This window comes from Mixophyes fleayi, chromosome 3, assembly GCF_038048845.1.
Source record: "Mixophyes fleayi isolate aMixFle1 chromosome 3, aMixFle1.hap1, whole genome shotgun sequence".
Classification (NCBI taxonomy): Eukaryota; Metazoa; Chordata; class Amphibia; order Anura; family Limnodynastidae; genus Mixophyes; species Mixophyes fleayi.
Genome location: NC_134404.1, coordinates 202,820,180 through 202,837,706, shown reverse-complemented (window position 1 = coordinate 202,837,706; position 17,527 = coordinate 202,820,180). Strand labels below are relative to the sequence as shown.

At 37.8% G+C, this 17,527-nt stretch overlaps 1 protein-coding gene across 1 annotated transcript in view; it reads left to right on the top strand.

The window, feature by feature from the left end:
• The window catches only part of TRDN (triadin), a 535,205-nt gene that overhangs the window by 409,350 nt on the left and 108,328 nt on the right, over positions 1 to 17,527 (top strand). The window contains exons 64-69 of the mRNA XM_075200931.1: positions 10,585 to 10,629; positions 11,286 to 11,330; positions 13,312 to 13,356; positions 13,900 to 13,944; positions 14,636 to 14,680; positions 15,419 to 15,463. Coding sequence (XP_075057032.1) covers positions 10,585 to 10,629; positions 11,286 to 11,330; positions 13,312 to 13,356; positions 13,900 to 13,944; positions 14,636 to 14,680; positions 15,419 to 15,463 — 270 coding nt within the window. The remainder of the gene's footprint in view (positions 1 to 10,584; positions 10,630 to 11,285; positions 11,331 to 13,311; positions 13,357 to 13,899; positions 13,945 to 14,635; positions 14,681 to 15,418; positions 15,464 to 17,527) is intronic.

Genomic DNA, 17,527 nt, shown 5'->3' with positions numbered 1-17,527 from the left:
CCCATATGACATCTGCTTCTTAAATATCATCTATTAAGAAGATCACATGATTGGACCTATAAGAAGAGGTTGATTTACGTGGATATTATATGGACTTTTGAACTCTGTGGTGAACTTGTTATATGCGCCTATATACCTGTATTATATTATTTATGGTAATTGAATGTAGTGGCATTTATTGAGGTATTAGGCAGCTGTGACAGGGAGCGCTTTTTTGATCTTTCCCTTTGTATATGATGTATTGATAAGTGTTATAGCACATTGATACATAAAAAAAAATTATTGTGTGGATGTGGAGTTGTAAATATATAGGAGAGGTATAAGGCATGGAATAAGTATAGTTATACAGCTTGGAGTTACAAGAGGTAGTAGTAAATGTGTACAGGATCCAAACACCAAAAGCATGAACAATATATGTAACTAAATAACTGAAAAATATGTTATGCTATTTATTTTAGCAGTGACCTGCTAATTTGCTTGTATTGGAAATTGAGCCCTTGGTTTCATCACTATTTCCATAGTGTTTCAGAGCAGTATACAGTGTCACAGCACATTGTCAAAATCACAGGGTAAACAGTGGTAAAGAAAATATTTAAATGGTTTTAAGATTTTTTTTAAAAAAATAGTTATTATCTGGTTAACTGGGTTTCATCTTCTTGTGCATTTAACATCCCTAAGATACAGCCAGGAGGCCACTCAGCAGTGTACCTTTAATACATTGACAGGTCACAGAGTGATAGGTCAGTGTATGATTTAATTTTACTGTACAGTCATGGCCAAAAGTTTTGAGAATGACACAAATATGATTTTTCACAAGTCTGAAGCCTCAGTTTTTATGATGGCAGTTTGCATTTACTCCAGAATGTCATGAAGAGTGATCAGATAAATTTCAATTATTTTCAAAGTCTCTCTTTGCCATGACAATGCATTTAATCCCTGCAACAAAAGGACCAGCTGACATCAGGTCAGTGATTCTTTAGTTAACACAGGAGAGAGTGTTGATGAGGACAAGGCTGGAGATCACTCTGTCATGCTGATTGAGCTAGAATAACAGACTGGAAGCTTTAAAAGGAGGGTGGTTCTTGAAATCATTGTTCTTCCTTTGTTAACCATGGTTATTTGAAAGGAAACAGACGTACAGTCATCATTGCTTTGCACAAAAAGGGCTACACAGGCAAAGATATTGCTGCTAGTAATATTTCACCTAAATCAACCATTTATCGTATCATTAAGAACTTCAAGGAGAGAGGTTCAATAGTTATGAAGAAGGCTTCAGGGCGCCCAAGAATGTCCAGTAAGCACCCTGCGGGATCGGGGCACCACCAGTGTAGAGCTTGCTCAGGAATGACATCAGGTAGGTGTGAGTGCATCTGCATGCACAGTTAGGCGAAGACTTTTGGAGGATGACCTGATGTCAAGAAGGCCAGCAAAGAAGCCACTTCTCTCCAGGAAAACATCAGGGACAGACTGATATTTAGCAAAAGGTACAGGGATTGGATTGCTGAGGACTGGGGTAAAGTCATTTTCTCTGATGAATCCCCTTTCAGATTGTTTAGGGCATCTGGAAAAACCCTTGTCCGAAGAAGGAAAGGTGAGTGCTATCATCAGTCCTGTGTCATGTCAACAGTAAAGCAACCTGAGACCATTGATGTGTGGGGTTGCTTCTCAGCCAAGGCAGTGGACTCACTCACAATTTTGCCTAAGAACACAGCCATGAAGAAAGAATGGTACCAAAACATCCCCCAAGAGCAACTTCTCCCAACCATCCAAGAACAGTTTAGTGATGAACAATGCTTTTTCCATTGATGAAGCGCCTTGCCATAAGGCAAAAGTGATAACTAAGTGGCTCGGGGATCAAAACATCGCAATCTTGGGTCCATGGCCAGGAAACTCCCCAGACCTTAATCCCATTGAGAACTTGTGGTCAATCCTCAAGTGGCGGGTGGACAAACAAAAACCCACAAATTTTTACAAACTCCAAGCATAGATTAGGCAAGAATGGGTGGCCATCACTCAGTATGTGGTTTAGAAGTTGATTGACAGCATGCCAGGGTGAATTGCAAAGGTCTTCATAAAAATGGGTCAACACTGCAAATATTGACTCTTTGCATAAACTTAATGTAGTTGTTAATAAAAGCCTTTGACATTTATGAAATGCTTGTAATTTTACTTCAGTATAACATAGCAACATCTGACAAAAAGGTCTTAATACACCGAAGCAGCTAACTTTGTGAAAACCAGTTCTTGTGTCATTCTCAAAACTTTTGGCCATGACTGTACATCTCCCTGGTATTGTATGATGGCTGCAGTACAACTGGCGGCCTCATGCGTGTGAATGAATGTGACTCATGATTGGCCCTGTGGTAAGCCTATGGTTTAGCATCACATGGTGTTACTATTAGCAATAATATAACAATAGAACTGTTGGTGGTAGTGCAAAGTACAGGATAGTAACACAGCTTTGATCACACCACAGACATCATGCTGTCTATTCCCTAAATGGAATGTAGCGTTTTATTATATTATCCGACATGGTATTAATTACTTATGTAATAGAATGTCATATAATGATCCATACTCTTGAAGCCCTCATACAATCTAAGAAGATTTCTCCAATGACATAAGTACTTCACAGACATTTTTGGGAAATTCTGTGACACTCAGTTCTGCCAATAGTGGCACATGACAGCAATTAGTAAACAAGGTGCTAATAAAGTTACATACATAATAAGCACCTTCCCTTAATTAGTGCCCTATATAATTGGATCACAAGGGAAGCAATTGAAGAGACTCTTACATACCTAGTCTTATTGTCAATTCCAAAATACTTCAATACAGTGAAACTTAGTAATGCCTCTATGATCATCTGGATCTGCCCCCCCACCCCACTGGAAGACAATAGTGGATTCAGACAGCAGGATGACTACGGTGATTCCTGAGTGATATACAAATGTAAATGCTTTAAGTGTATGGTCTATATGGAATGTCCGACCGCATTTCTATCTCTGCATTCAAATGGTGACCCAGTAGTCATCTGCTGGATTCTGTCTGTAGCACAGACCTCCAGGATCTCCCAACTTGCAATTGCTGCTGTTGATATGTTCTGTACAGCATAGGTGTTTTTGACTCCATCTTTTCCACTCTTAAAATGGTATCCACTTTACAGATTTGAACTAGTTTGCTTGCTCTTCATTCTTCTCCTATTGGAGAATAGACTGGTCAAGTTGATGCTGTTTTCCGTCCCTTACAGTGCACTGGCGCCACTTTAATGTAGTCCAATAGAACAGTCCTGCATTCACTCTCATCGCACATACTTCAAAACTAAACAATATATTCCACCCTTGTTTTGGCAGTCAGTCCCAAGTTTGGTACCAATAAGGCAATTATATCTGGCACAGGAAAGAACTGAGATAAGGACAGCACCCAACAGCATTTTATGACCGGGATGCTGACGTCTATTTAGTACATTCTACAAAATGATAGCTGCATTCTGATTGGTTGCAATAGGCGACATTTCCACTTTCTCAAACCCGCAGATTAGTAAATCTAGCCCTTGGTGTTTCCAGCTTTGTAAAGTAGTAAAGTGTGCTTTCTGATCATTTGCATCCCAAATTTTGGTGCATGCCCATATCTATGTTAGCAAAATAAAGTGTCCTTTAATGCTAAAACTGGAAATTTTAAATGAGATTGAGCATTGTAAGAAGCATGAGATAGGTAACCAAAGCATTATTAATTTTCAACTTTAGAGATACAAGAGATTAAACAAGCAAAAGATTTCATAGAGACAAGGGAAGGTAAAAAAAATATATGTTTTTACAAAATATGCTAAAAGCATTTTGCTAAAGGTGTTCGCAATGAAGGTGAGGAGGTGAACAGGGAGGGGTAATTGTTTTCATTTATAAGGCTAATGGGTGGTTGTGATAATTCAATGTATTAAAAAAAAAATAGACGTGCTTCATGCCAATCAAATTTTGCTGCAGAACAAGTTATTTTGTAAAGGTGCAAAGTTCTGGTGATACAATTTTCAAGTCTTCTTTTGCTTCACAAATCCTTGAAAGTCCATTCCGCAATGTATATGTAAATACTGCATCACTGAATATCAGTTCATTCTGCTGTGTGATGTGGTTTGGCTAGTAATATGAAATTCCTGGTAGAACAGTTAAGTCCACATACTGCTGAAGAAATGTGCAAAATGTTGTGCCCAGATACAGAATAAGACGAATATTCCTCAGTTTTGAAAATTTTTCTCCCCTCTGGAAACATGCTAATCATTATTACACTTGTATAATAATCATATTTCTGAGTAAGATCTTTGAGTTTTATAAACATTTATATTGGTGGGGTAGAGGTTATGGAGTTATAAAACATCACATGGCAAGTAAAACAAATGTTATTATTAATATACTCTAAAAGGACTTTAGCATAACATAAATCTAGATGGACTAGTGTAACATAACTTAAAACAGAAAAACATTGTACTTGATCATGTGCTATGCCACCATAATATTAATACTTTTCGATGCTAGATACACCAGACAAAAAGCAAACAAAACAATCCATACAAGGTAAATATATACATAACACAGGTATCCAAAAATGACAGCCGTTTTGTCAGGTTTTGGAACAAACAGGTGGTCAACGTTTAAAAAAATCTCTTAACGCAAATATTTTATTTACATAAAAAATATTAACTCATTTGCACAGGTGATGACAAAATTACCACCACACTCAAGTAGATTGCTTGTGAAATCGTCTTTTTTTAAACTCTAAACTTCTTTTTGAGCTTTTCCTCTTGTAGGTGGCTTCTGGAAGATCCCTGTACAACATCCAGCAGTAGTCAGCCATCATCGTAACACTCCATTTCCCTTGATACCTTCTTTCCATTTCTTTTATATCTTGATGGAAACGTTCTCCCTGCTCTTCACTCACTGCTCCCAAATTTTCAGGAAAATAGTCAAGGTGTGAGTTGAGAAAATGGACTTTTAAGCTCATGGAGCAACCAAGCTTGTGGAAAGCTTTCAAAATTGTTTCCACCATTTCCTTGTAATTTGGGTCCTTTTGGTTTCCCCCAAAAAATTTTATGACCACAGTAAAGGCAACCCACGCTTCTTTTGAGTTGGAGTCATTGAACTGATGAAGTCTTTGTCGGATATGAGTTTTCTAATATCCGGGCCAACAAAAACCCCTTCTTTCAGTTTTACCTCCGTTAAACCTGAAACTTGGATCCCAAGTACTTGAAGCATTCGCTATCTTTGGGAAGTGCCTTAACAAATTGCTTCATTAATCCTAATTTTATATGGAGTGGTGGTAATAAAACCTTCTCAGGGGGTACCAATGTATCTCTGAGAACATTCTTTTCACCAACAACTAGACTTCTTGGGGGCCAATTATTTTGCTTCCAGTGATTTTGTCGGTCTCTACTGTTCCATAAACATAGAAAACAAGGGTATTTGGTGTACCCAGCCTGTTGTCCCAGCAGCATACACAATACTTTTAAATCCTCACATACCAACCAGTTTTGGTTTTGATAACCCACTTTTTTCACCATAAACTCCACATATGGAACAGAAACTGTGAGGCGAATTTACACACTTTCTTAGAGGCATTGCACTAATTTTGAACCACACAGACAATAGCAGGATGACGACTGAAATTAAATACAAGATTGGGGAGGAATCAGAGAACAAGTTAATGCATGAAAGAACATGTCCGGCCAGGCCAGGGCCGGATTAACCCGAGGTCTAACTGGGCTATAGCCCAGGGGCCTCGGGCATCCAGGGGGCCCTTCAAAGTCCTCAGCAGCATTATTGATCGGTCTGGGGGCGAGGGCGCCCCCAGCCCGATCAATGCTGCTGAGCACTGTCACTATAATCCTCTGTCCCCGGCGCTCAGTAATCTGCTTACTGAGGAGATCTCGCGGGATCTCCTCAGTAAGGAGCTTACAGCGCGCCGGGGACGGAGGACTACAGTGACAGGTAAGCGCTTGGGGGGGGGGCCCTCACAGGGTACGGGGGGGCGGCGGGTGGCTCACATTGGGGGCCTCACAGGGGAATGGAGGCGCCCTTAGCCCAGGGGCCTCCAATCCCTTAATCTGGCCCTGGGCCAGGCCCTAGCAAGCACACTCAACAATGCAGTGATCACCATAAGGACCAATAAACATGTATTTTCATGTTTTTGGGAGCACTGGCAGTGAAAATAAATTTGTTTTTCCATGTTCAGTTTTTTTTCCCCAAGTATGATGAATTTGAAATTTAGCGATTTCCAGCTACCTGTTTGACCAAGGCACATTTCGATTGTGAAAAAACCTGATGTCCCAGGAAAAAACGGTGGTCATTTTCAAATTCAGCGCACCAAAAAACATAAGAATCAGATAAAATCCTGAAAACAGCTTTTTGGTTGCAGACCTGTGTAATATATAAAATTGGTATACAACAAGATTGTTGATGAAGATGTCTAGGATCTGAATGAGGAAGCGAGCAGCTGGGGGTCCATTATATTCAATTATACACTAAGCAGAGTAGGTGGGTGTGTTAAGTCATTACACTGAAACATTGTAGCAGTCATACCACTTACTACTGAGCTAAATTGTTGGTATGAGGCATACATATAATAGAGACTGACACTCACCAAATTAAGGAGCTAGCAGATCCAAGGACAGGTAACTAGATAAAAAGTCTTATTTTACCTAAATTTGGTTCACAACAATTTAAAAAATTGCACCTACTCACTCATTAGCAATTTTCTTTGCAGAGACACCAGTAAAAATATAAAGAACCAGTAAAAGCAAAGAAAGGTAACCCTACAAATTACTTTACCTGTTATATTTCAGTGCAACAAGGTTCCAGAGGAATTACTACTAACTGGGTTTACAATTTACTTAAGAAGATTACTAAATCCTTCCCTTCCCAATCACTTTACTTTGGTAGGAGTCTTTCCCAGGGACCCCACCATTCATTGTATTTAGAAAGCTCCTGGCTCTGACATATCATCATCATCATCATCATCATTTATTTATATAGCGCCACTAATTCCGCAGTGCTGTACAGAGAACTCATTCACATCAGTCCCTGCCCCATTGGAGCTTACAGTCTAAATTCCCTAATATATACACACACTCACACAAAGACAGACAGAGAGGGAGACAAACAGAGACTAGGGTCAATTTTTTTGATTGCAGCCAATTATCCTACCAGTATGTTTTTTGGAGTGTGGGAGGAAACCGGAGCACCCGGAGGAAACCCACGCAAACACAGGGAGAACATACAAACTCCACACAGATAAGGCCATGGTCGGGAATCGAACTCATGACCCCAGTGCTGTGAGGCAGACGTGCTAACCACTAGGCCACTGTGCTGCCCTAGTGGTTAGCCTGGTCTATTGCCAATCCCTTTTTGCACTACTCAGCTGAAAGCCTTAGAATCACAGAATCAAATTTATGGAGAGAGCCAAGCAGTACCAATAGTTGTGGTCCCAACTATATTTGAGCACCTGGATCCTAAAACGTAGAGGATAGACTAGGGATGCCAGGTGAGGAACTCCCACAATTGTACTCTTATTGGAAACTTGAACTTGTAAAAATGAAACTTGAACTTACAAAAATGTAATCTAAGGAAACATTGTAGCTATCATATCACTTATATTGTGCAAGATTGATGGCATATAGCATTTACATGTGATGTAGAATGTAAAGAAAAAAAGAAACCTGGCTATATAGCAATTTTTACTAAATGTTCAGTAGATTGCTACCCATTTATTAACAATTTCCATTTTATAGACACCAGTAAAAAAACATAAAAAGCCAGTAGAAAGAAAGATAAGCTAAAATGTTCCACTTAATGTAAAAAAAACCTGGTTATATAGCAATTTGGTAATACCTACTGTAGGTTACAGCAACAATTATCCACAAGGGAAAAAAAAACTCCAGCGCTAAAGGTCTAGAATCTCTTTATAGATCTCCAAAATTAAGACATAATCATAAATTCATTCACACTTTTAATTATCACATGTTCAACTTTTTAAATATCATCCACTCTATTTGTGGGAATAAAATAGTAACTTCTAATTATAATAAGCCGGTTGATGCCTGCATTTATCTACACTTCAGGAGTTGTCATTGCAATCCATGGATCAAGAACATTTTATGTATTAAATTTGAATAATTTTTAACAATAGAGACCAATCCTTTTCATTTGTGTTTTGTTGACATGAGTTTATACTAGGAAAATATATTACTTCTTGTATGATTCAAATTCTTTATGCAAGAAGAATTTTGTAGTAATCTTCACAGTGCTATTCTGTTTACGCTACTGTAGATTACCACTCATTAGCATTTTCTTTTCCAGGTCCTGGTATACAGAAATATATACTCACATATACCAAGAACCATTGCAGATCATCTATAGTACTATAGCTCATCTCTGTCTCCATAGTGGCAGAAATATGGAACAGTGGCTTTAATTGAAAGCCATGGACAGGGCCTGATTAGCTAATAGGTTGCAGCCTAAGGCACTAGGCCTTTGAGGTTGAAAAATGTTGACAAAGAGTGGTATAAACTGAAATTCAATTTAAATGAGAATAGTTGTACTCCAAAGTATAAACTAACTAGCTGGTATAATGACAAAAACACAGCAGATGAAAATGCTGCTGTCAGTGAGACTGAAAACGAGTTGAAGAAACCAGAATTGCTTCTATTCTTCCTAGTATAGTTTTTGAGCGGGAGTATTGATGTTGGACACAATTGATACAGGAGTGCAGGAGTGCACTGGGCAGGTTCTTAGAGTGGCTGGTTGATTGCTGATTCCCTTCATGTGTCACCAGTACTGGAGGTTAGTAGTAACACCTGAGAGGAGTGTTATGTCATCTCCAGCCTTAGACTGAGCCCAGCTGGGTTCTGTTAAGGGTTATAATTGGGAAGGCCAGCAAAGAGTGGACTGCTGAATATTGGAGGCAGGCCAGTGATGTCTAAGACTGCTGGTACTGACAGCAGCCATTATATGTATTTTATGCTGAGTCGAAAAAGTGGTTGTGATAAATAAATGTAATGAAATATTATAGCAATTAAACAACTTACTGATAAGATAAATTGTTTGTATATAGAATCAACATCAGATGTAGACTCACTTGCAATTTCACATTTAGAGACAACAGTGAAAATACCAGGAGAGCCAGCAAAACATAACACATGTCACCTAATCTAAAAATAATAAAATATGTCTTTAAAGCAAATTATGAAAATGTACTGAAGATTATAACTCACTCATTAGTAATTTCTTTTGTATATACATTAGTGAAAAAACATGAAGAATCAGCGAAAGAATACAAAGGAAACCATGTTAATCTTGTCATGTTACTGTGTACCATAACTGTCCTCACACATAATTGGAACATGTCTCTCTCTCTCTATCTCTCTCTCTTCTCTCTCTCTCTCTTCTCTCTCTCTCTTCTCTCTCTCTCTCTTTTTTTAAAAAAATAAGAAACCCAGAAACCCCCTTTAATGTTAATGGAGCGTTGAGGAAACACCGGGAAAGTGGTAGATTGTCTGAACTGATACATTGAGTTGAAAAGGTGGTTGTAATAGGTCAATGTAATAAAACATTGTAGGTATCATACCACTTACTATTGAGATATTAAGATACAGATTGCACACTCATTAACAATTTCTAAAGCAGAGACACCAGTGAAAGTACATAATGAACAAACAAAAGAAAAGAAAGGTAATCATAAATCATTACCTTATTTAACATGTTTCGGAGCTGTATGTCCAAGCGCTCACATATAGCTGGATCCATTGCAATCCTTTCTGGCAATGTTTGTCTCTCTCTCAAAAACACCAGAGACCCCTAATAACTGCAGTAATTGTATGCCATAGAGCAATAGTGTTGTACCTTTCCTGCTCCAGAGAGAACCAAACAGCCTCAAAGGTGATCAGCAGTGGCCCTGCATCTAGGTTACCTCCAGAACCCTGCTAATATGAGCAAATTTTGGGGGTCCCAAAATACTTTTAAGTTTGAAAGACATAGGATTTTAAAAATTTCTTGAATAAAGTTTAAAATAAAGGTAACCATATTATCATATTTCAGGGTACCAGATCCTGGTTCTACCATAACCCTTGCCTTCAGCATTGCTCATCTCTCCCTGTAGATGCAGAGATCCATAACAGTGGCTATAATTCAAATACATAGAGCCACTGTCTTGAAGTTCCTCTGGTATGGAAACAGCCAAGTAGCACCAAAGGCTACTGCCAGTGATCCATGGTATAGGTGTGACTAATATAGAAATGATGAGGGTGCCAGGGAAGGAAACACACCATGGTACAGTGATTTCAAAAGAGGAGAGACTTAATAAACTCTTTAAATATCAGAAACTCCCTTGAGTGTTATAAGAATTGATAAAATGTAGTGAAGGATGAGAACAGGAAGATGTCTATATCTGTATAAATATGCTGAGTTAAAAAGGTGGTTGTAGTAATTTAATGTAATGAAATATTGTAGCTATCATACCACTTACTGTTGAGGTGAATTGTTGGTATATAGCATTTACGCAGGATCTAGACCACTACTTACTTCTTATTGATTTTTTTTGTAGAAACACCAGTGAAAAAACATGAAGAACCAGCTAAAGAAAAGAAAGGTAACCAAAAGAAAAATTATGTTTCTTGATGTTTCAGAGCTGTGGGTTCTAGTCCTCACATGTAGCTGGATTCTTTTCTATCCCCTCTGGCACTGTTTGACTCTCTCTTCATAGCATCAGAGACCTGAAATAGTGATTCTAATTGAAAGTCATTGACCAATATTGTCGGACCTTTTCTATTCCAGAGAGAACAAGCAGTGCCAAATGTGAACAGCAGGGGTCCTGGGTGTAGGTGAGCTCCAGAATTCTGCTAATATGAGGAAATATTTGGGGTCCCAAAATACTTTTTACTTAGAAAGGAAGGAGATTTTGAAAATACATTGAATAAATTTGAAACCCCTTTAGCAGTTTCAAGTATTGAAAGACATTAGTTGAGGCTGTATGCACATCGGATAATATTATCTGCATTGATATGCCAAGTAGGACAGGTGATTTTTATCATTTCATTTATTGAAACATTACAGCTAATTTGTTGACACTATATAAGTAAATGGTTATGATGATGATTAATACGCTGAGTTAAGACACAGTTGTAATAAATAAATATAGTGAAACATAGTAGCTATCACACCACTTATTGTTGAAATGAATTACTGGCATATATAATTTACAGAGAATGTAGACTATTACTAATTTCTTATTGATTTCCATTGTAGAAACACCAGCGAAGAAACATGAAGAGCCAGCAAAAGAAAAGAAAGGTAATAAAACAAAATGAGGTATCATACCAATGTCAATTTGTTGACTCAGGAATGTCATAGCGAACTGGCTCACCCCGCTAAGACTCGCCTCAGGATTTCTCATTGCTGATAATAGAGCGTATATTGCAACTGTGCGAATTTCAACATGTACAATGCTGTTCACAGACAATAAACTTTATGGTGCAGAACTTCTTAAAAAATAAGAGGTTGGTGCAAGAGATGCTGTTCATGGCCTGTAAAAAATAATTCAGCATTAAATGACCACATGTTTAACATTGCAGCAGCTGAAATTGTATATGACACATCCCCTGCTTTAGCTTATACTGTATGATATCCTTGGCACTTGGAAAAAAGATAAGGGTAAGTATGTAGGTGGCTAATGTGTATAAACCCGTGGATACAATATCACAAAAGTGTAGCAGCGATTTATTGAAAATTAATCCAACATGCACATGTGTAAATAAAAAATGCAATATGAATCCTGGCCAGGATAAAGCTGAGTAAAAAATATATAGTAAAGGGGCGCAGTATCCAATATTAAATGACAATATTCACTTGAACATAAATTAAAATAGAATTTATTGTTAGACAATAGATCATGCATGTAAACCTATACACATCAAAGATAAAACTGACTAAACGCCCACCCGGGTAGGTAGAGATATAATAACTTAGCAATTCAATACCAGTGATATAGTAATCAAAATGGCCTTAACTGGTAAATGGCAGCATAGATTGTATTAAACATTTACACTGTGGTCCGGACCACATATATACGGCCATATAATTTCTAAGATAATATGTATCACAACAGCGTGTGAGCAGAAACAAAATATACGATCCCAGACTGTGTCAAATCAACTCCTTATAATTATACGAGCTCCTCGCTCATAATAGAACATACACAGGCTCTTATAAAGCTCTTAATTGAAGCACAGATTATTGCGCTAGCTAAGCTAGCTAAAGTCCCGATCCGGTTAACACACCCAGGTGTGTAATATGGCATCCAATTATAAGTGCATTGGGGCAAATCCATTAAGACACCTTAGTGTCTAGATGTTTCTATAGGTATCAACAGGCGCGGGCTGACGGACGTCAGCCCGGGGGGCACTCGCCGCACAGGCGGCCGCATCACATGACGGCCGCGTCATCAATGTGTCATATTACTTCCGGGGGGCGGGCGGCCCTAACAGCCGTGATTCTGAGCGGCCCGGGGGGCCAATGCCCCCCTGCCCCCCGGCCCAGCCCGCCCCTGGGTATTAACCAAATTGAGTAATATATTGTTGAAAATGAGCCTTGTGAAATGAAACCTGGTTCAACGGTGCTCAAATACATACTTCCACTTCAAAAAAAGCCGTTCGTATTGGCTTCAATTTCTTTGGCAAAGCATGAACAGAGCTTGCCTAATAAACAGTTGGAAATCGTGCCACTGCTGAACGTATATAGCTTAACTTTGTTGACTCATTCATGCACCGCAGTGGTTAGTTGTACGTTGATATTCAGGAGATAATCCAGACAGACTCTCAGACGTTACCCTGGGGTAAGGAGGGCGGAGTCAGCTAATCAGCTGATGTGGAAAGTGGCCAATCCTGACGCGTTTCTCCGTAAATACCACGGTTCCATCAGAGGAATAATGTTCCAAAGAGGTACCCCAGAAGCCTCCAAACAGCAATTCAGCGCCAGTACTCCCCCTCAGCTACTAACACCAACATGCCTCTCAGACAAATTTGGCCACTTTCATACCTCATATTGAAATAAATTGCTAGTATATAGCAGTATCACAACTTTCAAAATTACCAGTTAGTAACTAGCAATTTCTCTTGTAGAAACAAAAGTTACACAAGAGTCAGCAAAACATAAAATAGGAAACCAGATAAAATGTCTAACCTTTTCTAAAAGCAATATCTAACTGCATAGCAAATTACTGAAAGTGCTATAAACTTTATAGTTGACTCTCACACTTTAAATGTTTTCTTTGCAGAAATACCAGTGAAAAAACATGTAGAACCAGCAAAAGAAAAGAAAGGTAACCCTATTATCATGTTTCAGAGTATCAGGTTCCGGTGCTTCCATAGCTCGTGCCTTCAGTGCTGCTCATCCTTCTCTGTAGTAGCAGAGATCCAAAACAGTGGCTACAATTCAGTGCAGTGGAGCCTCTCTTTTGAAGCTCCCCTGCTTTGGAGAGAGCCAAGTATCACTAAACTCTGCAGACAGTGATTTCAGCTATAGCTGTGCATCTGCACACTGATTAATAGGGAAATGGTGACGGCTATGAGGAAGGAAACCCACCTTAGTAATATACTTTGAAAAGGATAGAGGTTTAAAAAACACTTTTAAAAAATCAGAAACTCAACTTTATTGTACAAGATTTGATATAATGGAGTAGAGGAGGAAAACAGAAAAAGGACCATTATCTCTGTTGATGTGCTAATGTAAAAAGACACTTGTAATAAATTAATGTAATGAAACAATGTAGCTATCATACAACTTGATCTTGAGATGAATTGTTGTATTTACCATTAATGCAAGATGTAGACAATTACTGACTCATTATTGTTTTCCTTTGTAGAGACACCAGTGAAAAAACATGAAGAACCAGCAAAAGAAAAGAAAGGTAACCAAAAATATGACATTACTTAATTTGTTTTGAGAGCTGTGGGTTCTAGCCCTCCCATGTAGTTGTATTCTTTTCAATCCTCACTGGCACTGTACAGCTCTGAGGCATCAGACACACAAAATAGTGGCTCTTGAAAAACATAGTGCAATAGTGTTAGGACAATCCTGCTCTAGAGAGAAATAAGCAGCACCAACGGTGACTAGTAGTGGACCTGAATATTAGCTGAACTCCAAAACCCTTCTAATATGAGCTAATATTAGAGTCCCAAAACTCTTTTCAGTTAAAAAGGCTGGGGATCTTGAAAAGTCAATGAATAAATTCAAATCTGCTTTTTACTGTTTCAAGAATTACAAGTCTTTAGATTAAGATGTACGCAAGTAGGAAGGCATTATCCAAATTGATATCTCGAGTTGGGAATGTGGTTTTGATCAGTTAATTTAGGGCAAAATGATAGCCATCATACCACCTACTGTTGAAATAAATTAATAGGGTTTAGTGGAGGATGAAAACAGAAAGATTCCATTATCTCTGTTGATATGCTGACTTAAGAAGATATGTGTAATAATTCAATGTATTGAAACAATGTAGCTACCAAACCACTTGCTCTTGAGATGAAATGTTGGTATATACCCTTCACATAGGATGTAGATGTAGACTACTACTGACTCATTATCAATTTCCATTGTAGAGACACCAGTGAAAAAACATGAAGCACCAGCAAAAGAAAAGAAAGGTAAGCAAAAAAATGACGTTGCTTATTTGTTTGAGAGCTGTGTGTTCTAGCCCTCAAATGTACCTGTATCTTTTCCAAACCCCTCTTGCATTATACAGCTCTCTCTCTCTCTCTCTCTCTCTCTCTCTCTCTCTCTCTCTCTCTCTCTCTCTCTCTAGCATCAGAGACACGAAATAGTGACTCTAATTGAAAGACATAGAACAATAGTGTTGTACCCTTCCTGCTCCAGAGAGAAATAAGCAGAGCCTATGATGACCAGCAGTGGAACTGGATCTATCTGAACTCCAGAACTCTGCTAATATTAGCAAATATTGGGGATCCCAAAATTCATTTTAGCTAGAAAGGTTGGGGGTTTTAAAAAGTTAATGAATAAATTTGAATCTGCCTTTTATTGGTTCAAGTGTTACAAGTCTTTAAATGTAGATGTATGCAGATAGGAAAGCACTTTCTGCATTGATATGCCGAGTTGGACAAGTGGTTTTAATCATTTAAGTTATTGCAAAATGATAGCCATCATACCTCCTACTATTGAAATAAATTGATAAACTTAAGTGGATGAAGAAAACAGAAAGAGTCCATTATCTCTGTTGATATGCTGATTTAAAAATACGGTTGTATTAATTCAAAGCGGTGAAACAATATAGCTATCATACCACTTGCTCTTGAGATGAAATGTTGGTACATATCTTTAGCGCAGGATGTAGTCTACTACTAACTCATTATTGATTTCCTTTCTAGTGACACCAGTAAAAAAACATAAAGAACCAGCTAAAGAAAAGAAAGGTATCTTTAAGAGGGTTTCCTGGGTGATTATGGGGTTTTAATCTCGTAATAATCTGGCAAATGTATGGATGACCATTTAATACCGTTATATATGGCTATTACCGTCAACCAACTCCTCGCAAAGGTACTTCTAAATTAACCTAAGAAATATAATTATTATATTCTCTTAAATCCACAGGACTAATATTCATATAATAGCTTATGCCCATATCTTCAAGAAAGACTACGCACAAAATATAATTTAAATTAAAACGTGTTGTTTTGCTAACATTCTAATTGTAAAACATATATATATATTATAAAACAGTTTACAGTGTTACAATATTTTACACAAAGTATAGATTTTGGTGCCATATATTACATTAATTGCCTGTTCTATAAATATACAAGTCAATGTTTGTGTGTGTTTTGACTAACTATTGTCTAAATGTGTGTCTGTGTGTATGTGTGTGTGTAGAGGGGGGAAGGAACACACAGGCACACTCCATTCATGTAACATATCTCATTCAATGTCCAACAACCATTCTAACACATGGTATTTCAACCACATTATCTCGTGTTGGACAGGTGGTTTTAATGAATCCAGTTATTGCAAAATGGTAGCCATCATACCTCCTTCTATTGAAATAAATTGATAGAGTTTAGTGGATGAAGAAAACAGAAAGAGTTCCATTATCTCTGATGATTTGCTAATTTAAAAAAACAGTTGTAATAATTCAATGTGTTGAAACATTGTAGCTGTCATACAGCTTGTTCTTGGGATGAATTGTTGGTATAAACCATTCACGCAGAATGTAGACTACTACTGACTCAATATCAATTTCCTTTGTAGAGACACCAGTGAAAAAACATGAAGAACCAGCAAAAGAAAAGAAAGGTAACGAAAACAATAAGGTTACTTAATTTGTTTGAGAGCTGTGGATTCTAGCCCTCACATACAGCTGTATCCTTTTCAATCACCTCTGGCACTGGACAGCTCTCTCTCTCTCTGTAGCATCAGATAATAAAACATGTGGCTCTAAATGAAAGACATTGAACAATACTGTTGTACTCTTCCTACTCCAGAGAGATAAAAGCAGAGCCAACGGTGACCAGCAGTGGACTTGGATCTAGCTGAACTACAGAACCCTTTTATATTAGCAAATATTGGTGGTCCAGAAAAACTTTTTGGTTAGAAAGGTTGGAAATTTTGAAAAGCTTATGATTAAATTCAAATCCACTTTTTATTCTTTCAAGTATTGCAAGTCTTTAGATGAAGATGTAAGTAGGTAGGAAATCACTATCTGCACTGAATTGCCGAGTTAGACAGGTGGTTTTAATCATTAAAGTTATTGTAAAATTGTAGCCATCATAACACCTTCTGTTGAAATAACTTGATAGAGTATAGTGGAGGAGGACAACTGAAAGAGTTCCATTATCTCTGTTGATATTCTGATTTAAAAAGACAGTTCTAATATTTCATTGGAATGAAACAATGAACCTACCATACCACCTGCTCTTCGGATAAATTGCTGGTAATTAAAATGCATGCAGGATGTAGACAACTACTGACTCATTAATGATTTTCTTTACAGAAACACCAGTGAAAAAGCATGAAGAGCCCTCAAAAGAAAAGAAAGGTAAGCAAATAAATGGTGTTACTAATTTGCTTGAGAGCTGTGTACAGCTCTCTTTCTCTGAGGAATCAGACACACAAAATAGTGGCTCTAATTGAAAGACATAGAGCAATAGTGTTAGGACAATCCTGCTTTAGAAAGATATATGAAATCACCAACTGTGACTAGTAGTGGACTTGGATATTAGCTGAACTCCAGAACCCTGCTAATATAAGCTAATATTGGAGTCCCAAAATTCTTTACAGTTAGAAAGGTTGGGTATTTTAAAAAGTTAAATCTGCCTTTTATTTTTTCAAGTATTACAAGTCTTTAGATGTAGATGTATGCAGATAGGAAAGCACTATCTGCACTGATATGCTGAGTTGGACAAGTGGTTTTAATCATTTAAGTTATTGCAAAATGGTAGCCATCATACCACCTACTGTTGAAATAAATTGATAGACTTTAT